At 35.7% G+C, this 25,588-nt stretch overlaps 1 protein-coding gene across 2 annotated transcripts in view; it reads left to right on the forward strand.

The window, feature by feature from the left end:
* The window catches only part of Tbc1d8b (TBC1 domain family member 8B), a 72,373-nt gene that overhangs the window by 6,033 nt on the left and 40,752 nt on the right, over window positions 1-25,588 (forward strand). For both annotated transcript variants that reach the window (XM_046420825.2, XM_046420826.2), the window contains exons 2-6: window positions 10,063-10,173; window positions 12,403-12,521; window positions 13,421-13,646; window positions 14,351-14,591; window positions 25,063-25,270. In XM_046420825.2, the coding sequence (XP_046276781.1) occupies window positions 10,063-10,173; window positions 12,403-12,521; window positions 13,421-13,646; window positions 14,351-14,591; window positions 25,063-25,270 (905 nt within the window). The remainder of the gene's footprint in view (window positions 1-10,062; window positions 10,174-12,402; window positions 12,522-13,420; window positions 13,647-14,350; window positions 14,592-25,062; window positions 25,271-25,588) is intronic.

Consider the following 25,588-nt stretch of genomic DNA (forward strand, 5'->3'; position numbering starts at 1 on the left):
GATATGAAGTCTCAAAGACTCATATGTTGTAGGCTTTGTCCCTAGTGCAGAAATATTCAGAGGTGGGGCTTTTAGGAAATGAAAGGTTCATGAGGGTTCTAACCTCATCAGTAGATTAATCCACTTGATGGATTAATAATTTGAATGGACTGTTGTGATGGAAACTGTAGGACAAGAGACATAGATGGAGGAATTAGGTCATTTGGGCTGTGCCCTGGAAGAGTAATTTCTTGTGATTTACACCCTAGTGCTTCCTGGCTGCCATTGGGCAGAACAGCTTTTCTCTATCACATCCTTCTACTATGATGTTTCTTCCTTGGAGCCAGCCAATCATGGACTGAAACCTTTCATTTCCTAAAAGCCCCACCTCTGAACATTGCTGTACTGGGGACCAAGCCTACAACACATGAGTATTTGAGACTTCATATCTAAACCATAGACACGGCTGAAAAGAGATCATAAAAATATTAAAGAATCTTTAATATTTTTAAAATATTAATGAATCAAAGAAAATAAAAGAAGCAGGCTTATGGGGTAAGTGAAGTCATTGAATTTGGTAGTACATTTGTGCATTTATGGATATTAGCTTCCAGTTGAATTGTTAAAAAGAAAACTCCAAAGGTAACATCAAAAGAGGGCAAATCATACTGTGCTCCTCTCCCTCTCTGGGATGGCCTTGATTCCAGTAATAAGAAAAAAATATCTTTAAGATCTATTTGAATGAAAAAGGACAGGCTTGCAGGAGGTTTTGAGAAATGAAGGATGATCAATACAGTCATACTTCCTTGGTGGTAGTGGAAGGGTTATTGACTGCCTACTTATAAACCCCCTTTGAAACTGAGTTAAAAATAAAACTGTCTTCCTTTACATTGTTTACATCAGGATTTTGGTCATAGTGATGAAACGCTAACACAGCTGTGATTGTTTTGTGAAAGTTTAGTTTCTTCACCTGCAAAATGAGGATAACATTGTCTTCTCTACCTCCAGACCATTGTTATTTTGGCCCAGTGAGTTTTGACACCTATAAGCACCTATTTGACATTCATTTATATATTAATAAAATTATAAGATTTTTAGTGCCATTTTATGGCTGGAAGGAGGATGTGTGTGTGTGGGGGGGGTGTGGGTGTGTGTGTTTACACATGGCATTGTCTCTAGTAATTATTTTTCTCATGTTGTATATAGAAATTAATTTGGAGTTACATTGAGTAGGTCCAAGATGTAAGGATATCACTGCAAACACAAAATTGTGATAGTTAATCATTGAAGAATTTTGGTACTGTACTATTTATGCATGTGCATATATATTTTACAAATCAAGATAATGTACAAGAATTAGAATATTAAGACAGCATTTCCTTTTGATCATATTGTTCAAACCTAGAAGTACTCAAACAGTACTTCTACAAATGTAAGCATTACTTGTTTTGCTGAATGGTAATAAAGAATACACATAACTTTGGTTACCCTATTAGTATTTTTCAAAACAGTACTTGAAGAAGAAATACCCGTCCAAGTGATGAAAGCCTCATACTACTTTGTGGATAGTTGTGGAAGAACTATGGTTATAAAGTAAGCTGAAAATAAGAGTAAAAGGCACATTGCTATAAGCTATCACAGATTTTATATTGCCTTTATCTTAGAAAGTTTGCCTAATTTTCTTCCTTTTGCCACTGCTATATAAGTAAAAGAAGTAATGCAATATGTTCATTTAACAGGTACTTACTAAATGCCTTCTAAAAGTCAAGGACCGTTTTAGGTACTGGAGACAAAGCAATGAAGAAAACAAAATCCCTTCTCCAATGGGTGTATCATTCTTGTTGAGGGAGGCATATGTTTGTGATATGACATATGATATGACTGGTGGAGTTAAGCAAAATGAAGAAGAGAATAAGTTATCCTTATAGAGATGGGATGGAGTGGTGTTTTATATAAATTGATCTGGGAAGGCATCCTAAGGTAACCTATGAGTGGATACCAGAGACACTATAGTATATGAACCAAACACATATTTGGGAACAGAGTAAATACAGGTAATTCTAGGAATTTTGCTGTGAAGGGATGCAGAGCAATAGAGTGGTAGCTGGCCATTTTTTTTCTGGGTATGAGTAAAACATCTATTTTTTCAGAGTTTATTATAGGACAGACAGTTGATAAGCAAGTACATAAATATATTATTATTAGAGTAGTCAATAATAATATGAGCCTGTGGGTTGTTTTCTCTTGGTGGTGGGGATTATGCATGAATAAGGAAATGTTAGAAACCTCCAAAGCAGTTTTCCAAAGCCAACTCAAGTATAATGAATGCTAAGGTCCTGTTAAAAGATACAAAAATTTTTCTAAAAACTGTAATTAATGGGGCTGGGGTTGTGGCTCAGTGGTAGAATACTTGCCTAGCATATGTGTGGCACTGGGTTGAATTCTCAGTACCACATATAAACAAATGAATAAAATAAAGATCTATCAACAACTTTAAAAAAACTGTGATTAATAACAAAAGGTGGGCCTGGGGATTTAGCTCAGTAGTAGAATGCTTGCTTAGCATGTGAGAGGCTCTGAGTTCATTCCCCAGCACTGAAATAAAGGTATACAGGTGGCAGAATTCCAGCATGGCATCTGTGGAACCTCTTGCCAAAAACTAGTTTGGATTTTTTAAATTAAATCATCCATCTATTAGTGCTAACAATATCTGGGAAGTGATTTAGTAGAGAGAATGGGGGAGGACATTCTAAGTGGGAGGAATAACATGATAGTACAAAAGCAAAAGACAACAGTTGTTGGGAGCACAGCAAGTATTCCAGATTGGTTTATTTGAGGTTGAAAATACAGACTCAAGATATAATGCACATGACAACTAGAAAAGGCTGTTGAAGAGTCACATCCATATTTATACCACAGAAAGACCTGAATTAAAGGGACCTAATATATAAACCTTTTTTTTTTCTTGGTTTTCTCAGCTCTTTCAACCCAAATCTACATTATTATTTTTTTCTCCCTTACTCTAGTGCAAAGAAGTGAAGTTTAAACACAAGAGATAATCACACTTTTTGTGTGTGTGTGGTGCTGAGGCTTGAACCCAGGGCCTCACACATGTGAGGCAAGCTCTCTAACACTAATTATTGAGCTACATCCCACACTCAATAATCACTTCTTCTGGTTTTTATTATTATCTTAGTTGTCCTCTTGTTTTAAACTAATCAAAATTATGGTCTGATTTAGTTCTTCTAAATCATGTTGCAAAGCAGTACACTGTAAGTTTATTCATTTGCTGCCATGCATTTTGCTTTGCACTTAGGAATTCAGGTGTTGTGTTTTCTTTAATTTTCTGAGGGTTACTATTTTTGTACATTGGTGCATAAGTCTTGAAGTGTAAGACCTTGCTGTAAGTAAAGACAGTAACAATTTTCCTACATTTTAATATTAAGAAGTTATGTAGCTAGGATTGATGGACCATTTATTTCTTCTTTATTTTTCCTACAAATCATTGTAGTTTTCAGTTTTCTTCAGTTGCCTCTTAGTAACTAAAGGTCACTAGTTGCTTCCCTAAAAAAAATTCTAAATCCTTTAATGAACAAATATTATTTCAGTTAAGGAAGTGTGTGTGTGTGTGTGTGTGTGTGTGTGTGTGTGTGTGTGTGTTTACTCCAGTTTTCAAGGAGATTGAAAACAGGATGATTGAAAACAGGATGAAAAAACTTATTTTTATTAACCGTTTTCCAAAGCTCTTAGTATAAAGTTGGCAGCTTCCAAAATGTCAACTGTGGCTATTGGATTATTTTAAAATAAACATTCACAGTCCTGTTTTAAAGACTTAGATCTGGTATCAAAAGTAATAGAATCAGAAAAACTTACAACCTCTGTTGAGTGCACTACTTTCTCTTATTTGATTATATTTCTTACTAAGTATATTGGCAGATGACTAATTAGTGTGTTCATTAATATTTAATGAAGTTGAAATTATAAAAAATTCAGTAAAGGAGTACTGGTTTGACTTTGTAAGCATGAAAACTTACGACGAGATAAATTTTATCTGCTGTAAGGTTCTAGCAGTTATTACTATGGCCAAAATTTGTAATTGAACATTTTACTTAGAATGAAATAAATCTTGTTTGTACTTAGGAAGTTCATTTACATGACTCCTTTGCATCTACAGCAGTATTGTTTTACACTATGCCCTCAATCTAGTTTACAAACAGAAAGAACCACTTGTCAAACTAAATTACACTTTAGTTTGTGTACTAAAGTAGCACATTGACAGTGAACACAGCATCTTCAAGCTGTGACTGTTTTTTTCTTCTACTTTTGTTTTTATTTGATTTTTACTGATTTTTTTCAAGCTATGGTTTTTAAATGGTGTCTGCTTCAATACTAAGCTCTTGGTCCTTCTTGTTCATCATTATCATTGGTCTCCAGCACAAAAGAAATGTTTACAAATTTGCAAATGTACCAGAGTAAAGTGGACAATTAATGCCATAGAATTGTATTCTGCCATAGAACAGTAACACTGGCTGCATGGTAGATTCATCTGAGGACCTTTTAAACCAAAATAGAGTATTTATGGATGAAATGATATTATGTCTGAGGTTTTATTTAAAATACTCCAGAAGGGATAAATGAAAGTGTTGATAATTATTAAAGCACGTGATAGGTACATAGAAGTTCTACCATGTAATTAAATTTTTATGTTTGAAAATTTTGTAATACAAAATTAAGGATAAAATAGTATATACAGGTCCTACCTCATATCAATTAAATCAGAATTTGGGGGCTTCAGTATTTTTAAAACTTAAGTTTTAAAAACTCCTCCAAATGATTCCATTTTCTAGTTTAGATTGATAATCACTATCTTAGAAGATAAAAAAATCAAGATTCAGAAAGCTGGATAGGGCTGGGGTTGTGGCTCAGCGGTAGAGTGCTCGTCTAGCATGTGCAAGGCACTGGGTTCGATCCTCAGCACCACATAAAAATAAATAAATATTGTATTGTGTTCAACTACAACTAAAAAGTAAATATTTTTAAAAAAATTAAAAAAGAGCTGGACAAATTGGAATGTTCAGCTGAAATTGGTAAGATAAAATTTAAATGGGGTACATGTAAACTGCATTTTAGTTTTTCATAAAAAGTTGTCAGAACAGATCAGAATACCTAGGTTGGTGCTTATGTTTATCAAAAGGGTCAAAGTATCTCTGATCAGAGTTTTAGTATGATAATATGAGGTAGTGGCCAATAAATCTAGTATAATAATCTTAGACTGTATTAGAAGAACTATGGAGCCCACAGTATAAAACACCTGTTTTTGTTCAGACCTTATCTGATATTCAGGTTTGAATGACACATTTTAAAAGAACCTTTGACAAACAAGTACATTAAGAGAATAGTGTAAGAAATAATAAGAGACTTGGACAATCTCATGATCAGTTAAAAGAGCCTGATATATTGTACACTAGAAGAAAAGAATAAGAGAAAATAGGATATCTATATTCATAATATTTGAAGATCTATTACATTCAATAGAGTATGTTTTGTATTATCCTGAGGTTGCAACGAAAAAGAATTGTATTTATCTTAACAAAAGCCTTCCTTTTCCTTTTTATTTATTTATTTTGACAAGTAAACATGGCTGGCTTTGTTTTTCTATCAAGTGTTAAAAAGTATCTATTGTAAAATTTTCAAAAATTATGTGTAAATACAAAAAGTATTGATCACCCATGATCTCAATGCCCAGAGAAAACTGACTAATCAGGCCTGGCTAGCTAATGTGTGAGGCCCACTGCAAAATGAAAATTAAATCTCCTTGTTCAAAAATTAAAGACTTTTGTCAGGCATGGTGGCATACACCTGTAATCCCAGCTACTTAAGATGCTGAATCAGGAAAATTGCAAGTTTGAGGTCAGTATGGTGAAACTTAGTAAGACCCTGTCTTATAAAATAAAATATGCAGGAGTTGTAGCTCAGTAGTAGAACTCCCCTTGGGCTCAATCCCCAGTACCACACACACAAAAAAAAAAAAAAAATTAAGAATTTCAGGACAGTAACAACAGAGCATTAAGCCATGTACAAGGTCCTTCTCAGCACTGGGTCCTATGCATAAATCATAAGCCCTAGAAGTTATCATATTTTGATATATAAATATTTCCATATTTTTTAAAGGACTTTCTAATTAATAGAAATGCTCACCAGTGTCATAGGCTGCCTTGGGAGATGTAAAGTCTGGAGTTACTCAAGGATAAAGCTAGACTTTCTGTCAGGGATGCTGTAGAAGAAATGAATGTGATGAAGGTTGAATTACATGACCTGTTGGCATATTTTTTTTTCTCCAAAGTCTACAGTTCTTTATCCAGCCTAAAAAATGGTGCTTGAACAATAATCATTGTTTGTAAAAAAAAAAAAGGTGCCAAATATTTTAAGAAACGTAGAACCTGTATTTTTGTTATGTTTCTGTGACATTTAATAAAAAGTATTTCACATCAATTATGGGGGTGAGTTTCCTCAAGAAGGTGGTGGTTTTAGTCAGATTTTGTGTCTCTGATCAAAATACCTGACAAGGATAAATTAAAGGAGGGAAGGTTTATTTGGGGGCTACAATTTCAGAGGTCTTGGTCCTTTGACTCAATTGCTCTGGGCCCAAAATGAGGCAAAGCATTATGGGGGAAGAGTCCAGTGGAGGAAAGCTACTTAGCTTATGGCAGGGTTAGGAAGCAGAGAGGGGTGGGTGGAAGGGGCCATAGGGAGATGCACCCTTTCAGGACATGTCCCCATGACACACCTTCTCCAGCCCAACTGCCTACAGTTACCATTCAAACTAGGATGGCGTGATTAGGTTATAGCTTTCATAATCTAATCACGTTGCTTCTTAATATTCCTGTGTTAACACAGGAGCTTTTGGAGGACCCCTCATATTCCAGTCATAACAGTGGGTGTCACTTGTATGGCAAGATGCTACCAAAGCTTCATAGACCTTTACCAGGATCTAGAGCATTGATTGCTACCTTACTTAGTTATAGTCAAAGGCTGATTTTAATTGATATTTTTAAAATCTCTTGTTCTGTTATGCAGTGGACAGACAGTATCTATACTCTTCCCAATTCAGTATAGCCATAGGATTTCCCAGGTGCAGGCTGGTTCGTGACCTTGAATAATCAGGTTGTTAGATGATAAACCTCTCTGTGTATGGAAAAGCAACCCAATGTTGTCTGCTTATCTTCTTGTACTTTTATAACAATATTGGCACATATTAATTCCTGAATGACTTGCAGAGACTTGATGATGATTACAGCTTAATGAGCTGGAAGTGTTCCCTGAGTGACTGTAATTGTATTCTTATGCTAGCTTCCAAATTATTTGTTGCATAGTTTATATTAACTGCCTACTTTCATGCACTTACAAAAACTGAACATTTTCCTTTTTTACATAGTCTAATGCCCATATAATCTTGTAAACATTTCTGCTGCAAAAAAAATGGCCTTTCTTGCCAGTGATTTTGACCACCTTATCCTCAGTCTCAAAACTTATCAGAGTACTAATTGTTATATCACTCAGGAATGATTCCATGCCTCTTCTTTCTTTCCGCTGTCTCCTCACACTTCCACACTGCCACTGTTATCTTTCACCTGAGCCAAATTTTTATTTACCCCCTTTGTTTTTTCTCCTATTCTTTTAATACTACTTTTTACAGTATGTGTGAATACAGAAATAGGTGTGAGCTAGTTTTGTTACAAATCTTGTAAAATAAATAAATAAATGGTTTTCCTTATAAATTTGAAATTTTCTTTTTGAAACCTTTTTTTAGAATTTAAATTCTTGGAAGAGAAAATTATCAACAGCTAAAACTGTCCAGCTTTAATTTGAAATTATAATTCCTTTATATTGACAATTTTGTCTATATATTTATATACACATTTATTTATACACACTTGGTTCTATTTTTCAACCTGGAGACATTTACCCCTTTTAGCTTTCTTTCATCGTCACTCTTTTATCTTACTTTTTAATGTTTTCACTCTCTTGCCTTCTTGTTGAGAACATTCTCCTTTTCTCCATTTCTTGACACTCCATTCCAAACACTTTCTCTTAGGACACTGTCCATATATGTTAAGTCCCATTTGTCTTTTCCTTGATCAAATCTCCAGTTTCTCTCAGTCACTACTTAACCACTGAAAGTGATAAGGTTATATTTCCTTTTATCCCCAAATCCTTCAATAATTCTCTCATTATTAATTGAAGTATCATCATTTCCTCTGTCCTGCCTCCTCATTCCTGTTCTCTCTTCCCCAAATCTTCCTTTTCTATAATACTTGTTTGGGTCTTCTGATTTCTGTTTTATAAACAAAATTTTCAGTTCATAATTTCACTTTCTTTTTTTCTTTTCTTTTTGCAGCGCTGAGGATTCAACCCAGGGCCTTCTGTATGCTGGGCCAGAGCTATAGCATTGAGCTACATCTCCAGCCCATATCCTAACTTTTTATTATCACATAACTTCTTTTCTATATCATCTATATGTTGCCATTTCAAGTGTTTTCTCTCTTGATACTTTGTCCCCATTCTCAAAATACTCTGTCAGATTTCTAACTCATAGTATGCTATATTTGTGACCCATTTTCACTTTTAAAAAAATCTATTCCTATATCCACTCTTTCTGATCTTTTTAGCTGAGCCAAATTTCCCTTTATCTCTTTGTTTATCTTCTAATCCTGTAATTTACTTTCCTCTATGCTTATAATAACTTTCTATCTCACATCTATCAACCTACATATATTCTCATTTAAAGTTTACTTGAAATCTTAACTCTGCTTAAGTGGGAAAAGAGCCCAAAGCCTGATTTATATATTTTTTCAAAAATCTGTATGCTAAATTAAAGGGAAATACCTCATGGAGTAAAATCAAAATCCAAAAATCAAAGCTTCTGGGAAAGAAAGTAGATTTAATAAGTCAAGGCCATCCCATTGATACAGTTAAGTGAACAAACTATGTCCTTATTGTGCCCAGCATATGTTGAAAGTTAAGGATACAGACTCAGAGGTAGAAAACATGGTTATTGTCCCCAGACCTAATAATCTAGATAAGGAGAAACAAATAATTATACATGAAACATTTAGAAAGTAGTTGTAATAACCAGTCTAATTACCTAATGCTAGGTTGTATAATGTGGAACTGAAGTGTTATAAGTGTTCAGAGAAAAGGAAAGCATTAGTGCTTGGGGTTGCTAATGAAGATTTCATGTGGGAAGTGTGTCTTAAAGAAAATATAGAATTTGGATTAGCTGTACTTGAATAGAAGAATTTTGTTAGCATTACTTAGTAAAAAGATAATTGTTTAGCAAAGACCCTAGGGGGGAAATTAGCTATTAGTTTAAGAAAATATCAAACTTTGTTCTAGGAAGTAGCAGGAAATATAATTAGATAATTAAAGTTGGACTAATTGAGTAAGAGCCTTGAATTCCAAATAGAGGAATTACAAAATGTTAAAAAGAAAATCCCTTCATTAAAGTATTGTTAATCAAGGTTTTGTCTTATTTAAATATTTAAGATTTTCTTAAATAATAATACATTTAACTAATATTGAGTGCTTTGCTGTGTGCTAAGCATTGTCCTAAGTGCTTTATATGTAATAATTCACTTAATCTTTACAGCAACCATTTGTGGTAGGTTTTATTTACTCTCCTTATTTTATAAATGTGGATAAATGCAGGTACTCAAGTGGACACAAGTGACAGAGGCAGGATTCATATACAGGTAGTCCGTGGTGCCCAATTTTATATCCTTACCTATTATACAAATAACCTTGTGGAGGAGGTGTATATAAATGCTGCAGATACATTGTGAGAATTGGACAATTGAACTGAACTTACTCGATAATTGAAAGATATTTTTCTCAAACACTACTCATATTAGAACATGATAATCTTTTCATCCCAAATATATTTTTTTCTTTAAAAACATTATTAAAAGGCTCTTTGGGCTAGAAAAGTTGAAAAACAAATTCATTAGTTTTGTCACATGAAGTGGTATTGATTTTATTTGTCTCTTGGAAAGTTTAGTTTCAGCAATCTTTCTATTACAACAGGGCTTCTGGTTGGGACTCTTGATTCAGTCTTGGACTCTACTGCTAAAGTAGCTCCATTTCGCATCTTACACCAGACACCAGATTCTCAAGTTTACTTGTCAATTGCATGTGGTGAGTATGATTTTTAAAATGTATTACTCAAATTGAGTAAGGATACTAAAAAAACTGAATGTTCAAATTTATTTCTACTCCTCAATTGTTTTGAGATTTAGAAATTAGTTAAATGTGCAAATCTGCTTTGGGAGAGTATTAAGATCTCTGTTTATTTAAGGATAAGAGAATACTAGGAATTTTTAAATCTAGTGATGTTAATCCCCAGCACTGCAAAAAGGAAAAAAAAATCGAGTGATGTAAGAAACTAGAAGCATGTTATCCAACAGTGCTGATTCTGAGCAGATTTTGGTCAGTACTACTGCTGGATGATTCATTTTTTCAAGTTATTTCTGCTTCATTCAACTGTTAGAAAGAAGGAACCTTCCCTGTGAAATATTTATTTCATATATTTCATTTCTAATAACTCAAATCAGGAAAATGTGAAGTTAAATGTGATCCCAAAACTTAAAGCTTGTCCCATAAAGAAGTAGAAGACTGAAAAATTGAACCTTTTTTTTTTAATTCATACACCTACTTTCTCAAAAAAGGCATCATATCCTTAAAATGTGAATATTCTTTCCTGCTACATATTCTTTCATGCTGGGGTAGTTCAGATGTTTCCACATGTATATTGTGGGTAGGAAAGGAATTGTGATAATTCTTTTTAATAAAACAAGTCAAAATAAGTTTTTAAATACCCACAGTGACAGTTTGTTCTTGTTTTTTGATGCTATTGTATTGCTGGTCCAAATTAGAATCTCAGATTTCTAGATTTATGGCCTTTTTATGTTGAAGTACTGCCTTTTTTCTTTTTCTCTTTTACTCTTCTCTTCTAATATAGATATACTTTTAAAAAGCAAAAGATATGAATTTCTAGACATGTCATGTGTATGAATATACAACATATAATTAATTTTTGTCTCCTGGTTCTTTTAAATTGAATGCCAGTTGAACTAAATAACGAGGACATTACAAAAATTCTATAACCTCAACTCTAAATCTGATTGGTTGAAATTATTTAGAAACAAATGTCCTTTCTACTTAAAAAAATAAAGGATGATTATATAACATATTCTCCCAAGTTAAGCTGATGCAGAAATATAGTAATTACCTGTGAGTGAGCTTTCATGTACATAAAAGATCAAAATAAAGGCTTTAAAATTTCCTCATGGCTCTTATTTATAGATCATTTCTTGGTATGGCAACTTTAGTAACATGATTGCAATTCTAACTGAATTCTAGAAAATAAACAATTTGGCAGTTTCAATAACTATTTTAATGTGTCAGTCTCCATATATTATAAAATTTTCTAGCTGGGTGTGGGTGCATGCCTCTAATCCCAATGATGCAGGAGGTTTAGATAGGAGGATTGCAAGTTTGAGACCAGATTTAGCAACTTAGTGAGGCCCTAAGCAACTAAGCAAGGCCCTGTTTCAAAATAAAAAATAAAAAGGACTGGGGATGTGGCTCAGTGGTAAAGCACCCCTGGGTTCAATCCCTAAAACAAAAAATAATATTCTAAGAGGTCAAGATACTTCTTTTTAAATGATAGTTGTATTATCCTTGATTCTGGGAAGACCTTAAAGGTAGATGGGGGTAAGGGGAGACTGATAGACATTGCTAAAGCAATTTAGAACTAATATTTAATCTGATTTTCAATAAACCACCTAACACTGATTCAGTAAGTCACATGCATTTAACCTTGCTACAGGTTTTCTAACCTCATTCATGAAATTGCTGTAAGTTTACTAAGTTATTTAACATGGGGTAACTGAACAGAGGTTTCATAAATTGAGTGGCCACAGTTGAAATCCACATTTACACAGTGTTCCTAGGATCATCATATGCATGCTGTTTTCAGCCATACAGATGGGCAACATAATGCTAGTTGTGTTATTTGAAGATCAAGGATTAAATTATGTATGTATATTTTCTGGTATTTTACATGTCCTCAAAAGATAATATGCATCAGTTATGTTATATTGTTTACAGAATTTTATCTTTTTTGTGTGAGCTATAATTAATTTTTCCCCTTTCATTATATATTATATTATTTCTATTTATAATGATAAATATATTCATGTACACATATGAAGAGGAAATAGAATTAATGTAATACCTTTATTCATTTATGACTATCATTTCTGAAAGTGAGCAGATACATTCCTTTTAAAGTAAGCTTGTAAATATCAACAGCCATTTTGTTGCGACTTCCCTTGAGTCATATTCTCTTATGTTATTAATCAGGAGCCAACAGAGAAGAAATAACCCAGCATTGGGATTGGTTGGAACAAAATATCATGAAGACCTTATCTGTGTTTGATTCAAATGAAGATATTACTAATTTTGTACAAGGAAAGATACGAGTAAGTGGTATAGATACATTTTGTAAATGGAATACTAAAACCTTTGACCATCTTTTATGAGGATCAGAAGTTATATGGAAGATCATTCTTTTTTTTTTGTATTTTTTATTTAGAGACAGAGTCTCACTGAGTTTTTTAAGGCCTTGCTTACTTGCTGAGGCTGGCTTTGGAGTCGTAATCCTCTTGCCTCAGCCTCTGGAGCTGCTTAGATTCTAGGCATGTGCCACCATGCTCAGCTGGAAGGTCATTCTTTTACTAGCACTTTTCAGGATTGGTAGAACCACACATATGATTGCCAGAATAATGCTTAGGAAAACTAAAGCTGAGCTGGAGGTATACCTCAGTGGTAGAGTGCTTGCTAGCCTAGTATAAGGCCCTGGATTCCATTCCCAGCACCACCAGAAAAGAGAGAGGGAATATTAATTGTAAAGCCAGTGGTTTGTCATTGGTGCCCATGTAAGTATTTTTAGTGATATTTTCATTTCAATGTCTCTGGAGTTTAGAGTTTGAGTAAAACCTTTGTTCAAAAGAAAATGAAAACATTTAATACTTTTTTTGTGGTAGCTTCTTGAGGCATTAGAAAAATCCTAGTACAAAAAAAAAAATTCTGTTTGCCTCTGCCCTAAGGAAAAAAAAAAATATATATATATATATATATATATATATATATATATATAAAATATAAACATATATATTGAAAACATTCTGCTTACCACTATCCTAAAAGAAATTATATATATATATATATATATATATATATATATATATATTGTGTGTGTGTGTGTGTATAACATTGTATGTAACTATATGTATATGTAACAGGTGTATTCAATCAAACATATAAAGTTTATTTTTGTACATGATGATGAATTTTTAAGAAAATATTTTGTCTCCTCTAGGGATTAATTGCTGAAGAGGGAAAACATTCTTTTGCAAAAGAAGATGATCCTGAGAAATTTCGAGAAGCCCTTTTGAAGTTTGAAAAATCTTTTGGTTTACCAGAACAGGAGAAATTAGTGACCTATTATTCATGTAGTTATTGGAAAGGACGGGTTCCTTGTCAGGGTTGGCTCTATCTTAGTACCAATTTTCTGAGCTTCTATTCTTTTTTGTTGGGATCAGAAAGTAAGTGGTTTCTGTTGATTATCATGGTTTTGAATTTGCTGGCTGACCTATTAACTCTGTGGTGGTGTTAGGTTATATAAAAAGTAATGAGATTGACATTAAAGGTAATTAAACTGTACATCAAAAAGTTCTCTTCATCTAGAGAAAGAATCCTTATAGGACTGGTTGCTTAATATAGGAAGCTTTTAGAAGTGTTTATAGAAAGCTTCACATATTGTGAGAAGTGAATGAATATTAAATCATGATGGCAATCTGGGATCATTATAACTACTTTCTTTCCCTTGTTATAAATTACCTGCTTGCTTCATTCCATGTTTTAATCCTTGTTTTAAACATACAATATGAATCTAGTATCCATTGTACTTAATGACCCACCCCTCACTTTGTAGCCCCAATAAAAATCAAACAGTACTGTGTATAGTATATGTACAGCTTTTACATCAGGGATTATATAATTAAGTAATTATATAAAGAAGCATTGAAATATCAAATCAGAAGCATTTTAATTCTTTAAAATTATGTTACTAGAATCACCAATTATTGCATATTCATGGTGATGTTTCAAGTTTTTAACTAATCTTGAACTCAAATATTTTAGCTGTTCATAGCATTTTTCAAGTGGTTATTATTTGAAAAGGCCTGATTTATGAGCATAAGTTAATATTGAGAATTTAATCATGCCTACTTACAATTCTTATTTTCAGTAAAACTCATTATCTCCTGGGATGCAGTCTCAAAACTTGAAAAGACTTCAAATGTTATACTGACAGAGAGTATTCATGTATGTTCTCAAGGGGAGAATCACTACTTTTCAATGTTTTTGCACATTAACCAAACCTATCTTCTTATGGAACAACTGGCAAACTATGCCATAAAGAGACTTTTCGATAAGGAAACATTTGATAATGACCCAATCCTTGATGATCCTCTACAAATTACCAAAAGGTACTCAAGGCTTAATATTCGTTTCTTTAAGTATTGTTTGTAAGAATAATAGCATTGATTAGCATTAAAAGTTGACTGTTATATTATAATTTTGATTTGGAGTTGATCATAGATATGTTTTTGTGTGAGTTTATTCATATGCATTTTCACAAATTATTTCATTCTCTGTGAAATTTAATCCAAATAAGGAATAGAAGTTAGTTTTTGAAATTTAGACAGGATTTTTCTGGACTGTTTCAGAAATGTAGAAATTTGTGTGTATGTGATTAGTCCAACTCCAAATTTCTCTGTGAGGAGTTTAGATGATTTCAGGTCTGAAATTGGTTGTTAAACTTATTGTTTATTTTTTTAAATAACTATGTTTATATTATAGACAGCATAGTATTTTCGTAGTACTGGAATTGAACACAGGACATGCTAGGCAAGCTTCTACCACTACATCTTCAGCCCTTTTAAATTTTTTTCTTTTGAGAGTCTCACTAACTTGTCCAACCTGACCTCCAACTTGTGATCCTCCTGCCTCAAATTTCCAAGTTGAGAGTGCAAATGTGTGCCACCACAGCTAGCCCAATAGCATGATTTTTTTTTTAATGAAGAGGCAAATTAATGTAGCTAGTGGTGTATGGGCTTTAGTATAAAAATAGAGCAATTCTTAGAGAAGTCATACACTTAGGATCTCAGTTTTTTCATCTTGTCTTTTCTATCTTAAAGGGCACTTATGTGGAATGAATTAAACATTTGTGAAAACACTTTGTAACATAAAAAACAATAGGTAAATAATAATCATTATCACTGCCTAATCAGAAGTATCTGACATATAGCTATTTGCCAGTAGATTCAGTTTGCTGATACTGAATAGAGCCCTTTCATTCCTGCTCAATACTCAAACAGTTGACTGGAAGAATCTTGCCAAAGTGTAGGAGGAAGGGAGAGGTTCAAGAAATAGCTTGTGCAACCAGTTTCTAGAAAGGAAGATGAAGGTAGTCTGTATGGGAAAGAATAAGAGTAACCTGAGCCAAAGTTATATGTATACATCAGAATATCCCTAATCAAGTACAGTTGTTTCTTTTGAATATTTCTAAACCATTACTAAAATCTAGATGCATAAGGATTTCTTTTCTTTTTTTTAATTTTTTATTGTTGGTTATTCAAAACATTACATAGTTCTTGATATATCATATTTCACCCTTTGATTCAAGTGGGTTATGAGCTCCCATTTTTACCCCATATACAGATTGCAGAATCACATCAGTTATACATCCATTGATTTATATATTGCCATACTAGCGTCTGTTGTGTTCTGCTGCCTTTCCTATCCTCTACTATCCCCCCTCCCCTCCCCTCCCCTCTTCTCTCTATGCCCCCTCTACTGTCATTCATTTGTCCCCCTTGTATTATTTTTCCCTTTCCCCTCACTTCCTCTTGTATGTACTTTTGTATAATCCTGAGGGTCTCCTTCCATTTCCATGCAATTTCCCTTCTCTCTCCCTTTCCCTCCCACCTCTCATCCCTGTTTAATGTTAATCTTCTTCTCATGCTCTTCAACCCTACTCTGTCCTTAGTTACTCTCCTTATATCAAAGAAGTCATTTGGCATTTGTTTTTTAGGGATTGGCTAGCTTCACTTAGCATAATCTGCTCTAATGCCATCCATTTCCCTGCAAATTCTATGATTTTGTCATTTTCTAATGCAGAGTAATACTCCATTGTGTATAAATGCCACATTTTTTTTATCCATTCGTCTATTGAAGGGCATCTAGGTTGGTTCCACAGTCTAGCTATTGTGAATTGTGCTGCTATGAACATCGATGTAGCAGTGTCCCTGTAGCATGCTCTTTTTAGGTCTTTAGGGAATAGACCGAGAAGGGGAATAGCTGGGTCAAATGGTGGCTCCATTCCCAGCTTTACAAGAAATCTCCATACTGCTTTCCAAATTGGCTGCACCAATTTGCAGTCCCACCAGCAATGTACAAGTGTACCCTTTTCCCCACATCCTCGCCAGCACTTGTTGTTGTTTGACTTCATAATGGCTGCCAATCTTACTGGAGTGAGATGGTATCTTAGGGTGGTTTTGATTTGCATTTCTCTGAGTGCTAGAGATGGTGAGCATTTTTTCATGTACTTGTTGATTGATTGTATGTCCTCCTCTGAGAAGTGTCTGTTCAGGTCCTTGGCCCATTTGTTGATTGTGTTGTTTGTTATTTTATTGTCTAATTTTTTGAGTTCTTTGTATACTCTGGATATTAGGGCTCTATCTGAAGTGTGAGGAGTAAAGATTTGTTCCCAGGATGTAGGCTCCCTATTTACCTCTCTTATTGTTTCTTTAGCTGAGAAAAAACTTTTTAGTTTGAGTAAGTCCCATTTGTTGATTCTAGTTATTAACTTTTATGCTATGGGTGTCCTATTGAGGAATTTGGAGCCCGACCCCACAGTATGTAGATCATAGCCAACTTTTTCTTCTATCAGACGGCGTGTCTCTGATTTGATATCAAGCTCCTTGATCCATTTTGAATTAACTTTTGTGCATGGCGAGAGAAAGGGATTCAGTTTCATTTTGTTGCATATGGATTTCCAGTTTTCCCAGCACCATTTGTTGAAGATGCTATCCTTCCTCCATTGCATGCTTTTAGCCCCTTTATCAAATATAAGATAGTTGTAGTTTTGTGGATTGGTTTCTGTGTCCTCTATTCTGTACCATTGGTCCACCCGCCTGTTTTGGTACCAGTACCATGCTGTTTTTGTTACTATTGCTCTGTAGTATAGTTTGAAGTCTGGTATCGCTATACCGCCTGATTCACACTTCCTGCTTAGCATTGTTTTTGCTATTCTGGGTCGTTTATTTTTCCATATGAATTTCATGATTGCTTTCTCTATTTCTACAAGAAATGCCATTGGGATTTTGATTGGCATTGCATTAAACCTATAGAGAACTTTTGGTAATATCGCCATTTTGATGATGTTAGTTCTGTCTATCCATGAACAGGGTATATTTTTCCATCTTCTAAGATCTTCTATTTCTCTCTTTAGGGTTCTGTAGTTTTCATTGTATAAGTCTTTCACCTCTTTTGTTAGGTTGATTCCCAAGTATTTTATTTTTTGTGAAGATATTGTGAATGGAGTGGTTGTCCTCATTTCCATTTCAGAGGATTTGTCGCTGATATACAGGAATGCCTTTGATTTATGCGTGTTGATTTTATATCCTGCCACTTTGCTGAATTCATTTATTAGTTCTAATAGTTTCTTTGTAGACCCTTTTGGGTCTCCTAGGTATAGAATCATGTCATCAGCAAATAGTGATAATTTAAGTTCTTCTTTTCCTATTTTTATGCCTTTAATTTCTTTCGTCTGTCTAATTGCTCTGGCCAGTGTTTCGAGAACTATGTTGAACAGAAGTGGTGAGAGAGGGCATCCCTGTCTTGTTCCAGATTTTAGAGGGAATGCCTTCAATTTTTCTCCATTCAGAATGATGCTAGCCTGAGGCTTAGCATAGATTGCTTTTACAATATTGAGGTATGTTCCTGTTATCCCTAGTTTTTCTAGAGTTTTGAACATAAAGGGATGCAGCACTTTGTCGAATGCTTTTTCCGCATCTATCGAGATGATCATATGGTTCTTATTTTTAAGTCTATTGATGTGGTGAATAACATTTATTGATTTCCGTATATTGAACCAGCCTTGCATCCCAGGGATGAATCCTACTTGATCATGGTGCACAATTTTTTTGATAAGTTTTTGTATCCGAGTGGCCAGAATTTTATTGAGGATTTTTGCATCTAGGTTCATCAGAGATATTGGTCTGTAGTTTTCTTTCTTTGAAGTGTCTTTGTCTGGTTTAGGTATCAGGGTGATGTTGGCCTCGTAGAATGAATTTGGAAGTTCTCCCTCTTTTTCTATTTCCTGAAGTAGCTTGAAAAGTATTGGTATTAGTTCCTCTTTAAAGGTTTTGTAAAACTCTGCTGTATACCCATCCGGTCCTGGGCTTTTCTTAGTTGGTAGTCTTTTGATGGTTTCTTCTATTTCCTCAATTGATATTGGTCTGTTTAGGTTGTCTATATCTTCCTGACTCAATCTGGGCAGATCATATGACTTAAGAAATTTATCTATGCCTTCACTATCTTCTAATTTATTGGAGTATAAGGATTCAAAATAATTTTTGATTATCTTCTGTATTTCTGAAGTGTCTGTTGTGATATTGCCTTTTTCATCCCGTATGCTAGTAATTTGAGTTCTCTCTCTTCTTCTCTTTGCTAGCATCGATAAGGGTCTGTCGATTTTGTTTATTTTTTCAAAGAACCAACTTTTAGTTTTGTCAATTTTTTCAATTGTTTCTTTTGTTTCGATTTCATTAATTTCAGCTCTGATTTTCAGTATTTCTTGCCTTCTATTTCTTTGGCTGTTGTTTTGCTCTTCTTTTTCTAGGATTTTGAGATGAAGTATGAGATCATTTATTTGTTGGTTTTTTCTTTTTTTAAGGAATGAACTCCACACAATGAATTTTCCTCTTAGAACTGCTTTCAATATGTCCCATAGATTCCGATATGTTGTGTCTGTGTTTTCATTTATCTCTAAGAATTTTTTAATTTCCTCCTTGATGTCTTCTATAACCCATTGATCATTCAGTAACCTATTGTTCATTCTCCAAGTGATGTAAGCTTTTTCCTTCCTTCTTTTATCGTTGATTTTCAGTTTCATTCCATTATGATCAGATAAGATGCATGGTATTATCTCTACTCCTTTATATTGTCTAAGAGTTGCCCTGTGACATAATATATGGTCTATTTTTGAGAAGGATCCATGTGCTGCTGAGAAAAAATTTTAACTGCTTGATGTTGGGTAGTATATTCTATATATGTCAATTAAGTCTAGGTTATTAATTGTGTTATTGAGTTCTATAGTTTCCTTATTCAACTTTTGTTTGGAAGATCTGTCCATTGGTGAGAGAGGTGTGTTGAAGTCTCCCATGATTATTGTATGGTGGTCTATTAGACTCTTGAACTTGAGAAGAGTTTGTTTGATGAACATAGCTGCACCATTGTTAGGGGCATATATATTTATGATTGTTATGTCTTGTTGGTGTATGGTTCCCTTGAGCAGTATGTAGTGTCCCTCGTTATCCCTTTTGATTAACTTGGGCTTGAAATCTATTTTGTTTGATATGAGTATGGACACACCTGCTTGTTTCCGAAGTCCATATGAGTGATATGATTTTTCCCAACCTTTCACCTTCAGCCTATGTATGTCTTTTCCTATCAAATGTGTCTCCTGTAGGCAGCATAATGTTGGGTCTTGTTTTGTGATCCATTCTACTAGCCTGTGTCTCTTACTTGGTGAGTTTAAGCCATTAACGTTTAGGGTTATTATTGAGATATGGGTTGTTCTTCTAGCCATATTTGTTTATTTATGTTACTAAACATGGTTTGTTTTCCTCTTTGATTATTTTCCCCCCCTTTACTGTCTGTCCTACCTCCCACTGTTGGTTTTCATTGTTATTTTCCATTTCCTCCTCCTGTAATATTTTGCCGAGGATGTTTTGAAGAGATGGTGTTCTAGCTGCAAATTCTTTTAACTTTTGTTTATCGTGGAAGGTTTTAATTTCATCTTCCATCCTGAAGCTTAATTTCGCTGGATACACAATTCTTGGTTGGAACCCATTTTCTTTCAGTGTTTGAAATATGTTATTCCAGGATCTTCTAGCTTTCAGAGTCTGTGTTGAAAGATCAGCTGTTATCCTGATTGGCTTACCCCTAAATGTAATCTGCTTCCTTTCTCTTGTAGCTTTTACAATTCTCTCCTTATTCTGTGTGTTGGGCATCTTCATTATAATGTGTCTAGGTGTGGATCTCTTATGATTTTGCACATTTGGCGTCCTGTAGGCTTCTAGGATTTGGGATTCTGTCTCATTCTTCAAGTCGGGGAAGTTTTCTCGTATAATTTCATTGAATAGATTGCTCATTCCTTTGGTTTGAAACTCTGTCCCTTCCTGTACCCAATGACTCTTAAATTTGGTCTCTTGATGTTATCCCATATTTCTTGGATGTTCTGCTCATGGTTTCTTAACAGTCTTGCTGAGCTGTCCATGTTCTTTTCAAGTTGAAATACTTTATCTTCATTGTCTGATGTTCTATCTTCTAAGTGTTCTACTCTGCTGGTAGTATTCTCAATTGAGTTTTTAAGTTGGTTTATTGCTTCCTGCATTTCTAGGATTTCTGTTTGTTTGTTTTTTATAACCTCTATCTCCCTGTATAGTTGATCTTTTGCTTCTCGGATTTTTTTATGTAATTCATTGTTGAAGCGATCTTTCATTGTCTGATTTTGCTTTCTGATGTCTTCCTTGAGACTCCAGATCATCTGAAGCATGTATATCCTGACTTCTTTATCTGACATTCCATCTGCTGCAGCTATTACCTCTTCTAACGTTGAGTTGACCTGCATTGCTTGTGGTCCTTTCTTTCCTTGTCTCTTCATACTGTTCGCGTTTCTTTCTGCTTGGTGAAACTTTGTGCTATTGAATTTTACCCCTATATATTTATATTGGTCTTGTATAGTTGCAAAGTCTCCCTCGCAGGCGCCCGCGGCGGCTCTGCCCCTCCTCCAATTGGGGCAATGTGCCTACCACGCCGGCAGGCCGCTGGGCCTGTTCTGCCGGTCGGTAGCAGGTCCGCCTACCTTGCAGGCGTGGGCGGCGGCTCTGTCCCTCTGCAGGCCGCTAGGCTTGTTCTGTCGGTGGTTGCAGTTCTGCCTACTTTGCAGGCGCAGGCAGCGGCACTGCCCCTCTGCAGGCCTCTGGGGCTGTTCTGCCCGTGGGTCGCAGGTCCGCCTTCCTTGCAGGCGCGGGGGGGGGGGGGGCGGCTCTACCCTTCCGCAGGCCACTGGGCCTGTGCTGTTTGTCGGTTGCAGGTCTGGCCTGTTCTGTTGGTGTTCACAGTTCCTTCTACCTTGCCAGCGCGGGGGGAGGGGGCGGCTCTGCCTCTCAGCAGGCCGCTGCTCCTGTTCTGCCGGTGCGTCGCAGGCCCGCCTACCTTGCAGGAGTGGTTGGCAGCTCTGCCCCTCCGCGGGCCACTGGGCCTTTTCTGTCAGTGGTCACAGTTCCTCCTACCTAGCAGGCGTGGGGGGTGGGGGGCGGCTCTGCCCCTCAGCAGGCCGCTGGGCCTGTTCTGTGGGTGGTCACAGTTCCATCTACCTTGCCGGCGTGGGGGGAAGGGGCGGCTCTGCCTCTCAGCAGGCCACTGCTCCTCTTCTGCCGGTGGGTCGCAGGCCCGCCTACCTTGCCAGAGTGGTTGGCAGCTCTGCCCCTCCACGGGCCACTGGGCCTTTTCTGTCGGTGGTCACAGTTCTGCCTACCTGGCAGGCGCGGGGTGTGGGGGGCGGCTCTGCTCCTCAGCAGGCCGCTGGGCCTGTTCTGTAGGTGGTCACAGTTCCGTCTACCTTGCCAGCGCGGGGGGAGGGGGCGGCTCTGCCTCTCAGCAGGCCACTGCTTCTGTTCTGCCGGTGGGTTGCAGGCCCGCCTACCTTGCAGGAGTGGTTGGCAGCTCTGCCCCTCTGCGGGCCACTGGGCCTTTTCTGTCGGTGGTCACAGTTCTGCCTACCTGGCAGGCGCGTGAGGTGGGGGGCGGCTCTGCTCCTCAGTAGGCCGCTGGGCCTGTTCTGTGGGTGGTCACAGTTCCATCTACCTTGCCGGCGCGGGGGGGAGGGGGCGGCTCTGCCTCTCAGCAGGCCGCTGCTCCTGTTCTGCCGGCGGGTCGCAGGCCCGCCTACCTTGCTGGTGTGGTTGGCAGCTCTGCCCCTCCACGGGCCACTGGGCCTTTTCCGTTGGTGGTCACAGTTCCGCCTACCTGGCAGGCGCGGGGGGTGGTGGGCGGCTCTGCTCCTCAGTAGGCCGCTGGGCCTGTTCTGTGGGTGGTCACAGTTCCGTCTAGCATAAGGATTTCTTTGTAAGACTGCTTGCCTTTCTGGAAATTAGATTAGAGGTGAATTTTTAAATACCTTATTGCCAAAATTAGGTCTCAGTGTACATGATTTATAAATAGTACTCTATAGGATTAAGAGTCCTATTCATGTTATATTTTAGTTGGACATTTGCTTTTTAGTTTTTTCCTTGATTGGCTGCTATAAATGATCTTTTTAGCCATTTTGTTTCCCTTGAAACTTTCTATAGAAGGTCTTCTATTAATAAATTATTCATTACCAATTTGTATTAAATAAGCTATAGTAAAATCCATTTTGTCTGTGTATTTTTAAGAACCTGTTGAAGAGCTGGGGTTGTAGCTCAGTGGTAGAGCACTTGCCTACCATGTGTGAGGCACTGAGTTTGATCCTTAGCAACACAGAAAAAATAAATTTAAAAAAAAAGTTATTGTGTCCATCTAAAACTAAAAAAAAAAAAAAAAACTAAAAAAAGAACCTATTGAAAACCTTATATATCTAAATCTTTATTTCTAGAAAGTCGAAAAGAACAATAACTGATAGCTATAGTCTCCAAATCACTTTTTCTAAAATGGAATGTCTTTACTGACTCTGTTTATTATTTTTACAAATATGTATTACTTCTATAATTAATCATTTTATTATTGTGATTCTGAGGATTGAACCCAGGGCCTCACACATGGTAGGCAAGACCTCTACCACTGAGCTATATCACCAGGGACTACTTCTATAATTTTAACAATACAGAAGCATAATAATATTTCTTAGTGTGTATCCATCCAGTCATATATATATATATGTATGTATATATATATATATATATATATGTATATATATATATATATATATATATATATATTTAGTTGGTTTTAGGAGGATACAATATCTTTATTTTATTTTTAAGTGATGCTGAGGATTGAACCCAGTGCCTCATGCATGCTAGGCAAGCACTCTACCACTGAGCCACAACCCCAGACCCATCCATCCAGTCCTTTTAATGCATTATTTTTTTTTAAAACACAATACCTTTATTTTATTTACGTGTTGTTGAGGATCAAACCCAGTGCCTCGCACATGCTAGGCGAGCGCTCTACTGTTGAGCCACAACCCCAGCCCCAAATGCATATTTTTTTAATTTGAAAAAAAAATATATGAATGGGACAGAACATGACATAGTTTTTTCTCTTACTATAATATGTCACAGACACCTTTCTGTTCATATAAATGGACCACAATCATTCTTTTAAATAATAGTGAAGTAACCTGTCAAATTACAATTTACATAAGGTAAAAATTAACATGGTTCCTGGTCATATTTGTCAAGATTATTTTGAAGACATGTTAAAATACCACATTCAAATAGTATATGTGGGAAGGATGAATTTAGTTTTAACTGGGTTGGATTTGAGTTAGAACTTTCATAATTTACTTATTACTCCAGATGGCATTACTGCTTAGCACAAGTATTTAGTGCCCCTAGGAAAATTATACTATTGAAAGCAATTGCTTTTTTATTTATATATTTATGTATCAGTTAACAAGTCATTTGTATTTATTAACTATCTGTGCACAACCCTATACAAGCAATGTTGTTTTAGCCTGCCTCTATTTGGGGTATTTTTAAACATTGGTTTAAATTTTCATTTCACTTAATTTCAGTACACTCTTATGGACTGTTCTTACTCTCTAAATATTTTTTTTTTGGGGGGAGGTACTGGGGATTGAACTCAGGGGCACTCAACCACTGAGCCACATCCCCAGTCCTGTTTTGTATTTTATTTAGAGACAGGGTCTCATTGAGTTGCTTAGTGTCTCGCCATTGCTAAGGCTGGCTTTGAACTCCTAATCCTCCTGTCTCAGCCTCCCAAGCCACTGGGATTACAGGTGTTCGCCACCACACCCAGCTTCCTCTCTAAATTTTAATGCCATAAATTTTCTTTTGTTTGAAATAGGTAACTCTTGATTTTCTGATGACCAAATATGTAAATTATTGTCTGCTGAGAATGGTTTTAGTCAAGTTGCATATTATGAATATATAATATAATGATAGTCTTCCAGCAAATCACTCTACAATAGATGTGTTTAAGACTTGTGCACATTTCAACCTTCTAATAAAATAAATTATAAAAAATAAGAAGTGAAATGCATTTGTTAGGAATCATACTTTTTTCCATTTCAGAATTCATTGAAGAATACAGCATTTTGTATTTAATCTGTCTGCTTTGTTTTATTTTTATTTTTAGTACTGGGGAATGAAGTCAGGGGTGCTTCACCACTGAACTGCATCCCCAGCCCTTTATATTTATTTATTTTTATTTTGAGAAAGGGTCTCAGTAAGTTGCTTAGGGTCTTTCTAAATTTCTGAGGCTAACCTTGAAGTTGTGATCCTCCTGCCTAGGCCTCCCAAATTGCTGGGATTACAGGCATGCACTACTGCACCTGGCTACTCTGTCTCATGTACAGTGTATTTAAATTAATCAATACAGGCATGTCGTATACTTTAGAATCATCATTTGAGCCACTCTCCCCCTTTTGTTTCTTTCTTACAGGGGTTTGGAAAACAGAGCCCACAGTGAGCAATTTAATGCCTTTTTTAGGCTGCCCAAAGAGGAGACTTTGAAAGAAGTACATGAATGTTTGTTATGGGTACCATTCAGCCACTTCAATACTCATGGAAAAATGTGCATCTCAGAAAATTATATCTGCTTTGCTAGCCAGGATGGCAATCTATGTAGCGTAATCATTCCTTTACGAGAGGTAACGTTAATTTGGTTACATATCAATTTTTAGTTTGCAAAATGTCATGTAATAACAAAAATTAATAGAAACTCAAAATGCAAAACCTTTTAGTAATTTAAAATAATCATTTTCTGTGTTCAGTATTATTCTTCAGGCTAAAAGTACTAGCTTTTGAGATATTCTCAATTCCTTTTAGTAATACCTTATACTTATTACTGAAAGTAAAACTAGAAAAACAAATTAAAACCACAAATGGGCTTGAACATTCAGATATTTAAAACATGAATATCAAAATTTAGAATGTCACATTTGATGAACTTGCTCAGAAAGAATAGA

This window comes from Marmota monax, unplaced genomic scaffold, assembly GCF_021218885.2.
Source record: "Marmota monax isolate L192 unplaced genomic scaffold, Marmota_monax_Labrador192_F-V1.1 WCK01_AAM20220418_F8-fsc00050, whole genome shotgun sequence".
NCBI classification, from domain to species: Eukaryota; Metazoa; Chordata; class Mammalia; order Rodentia; family Sciuridae; genus Marmota; species Marmota monax.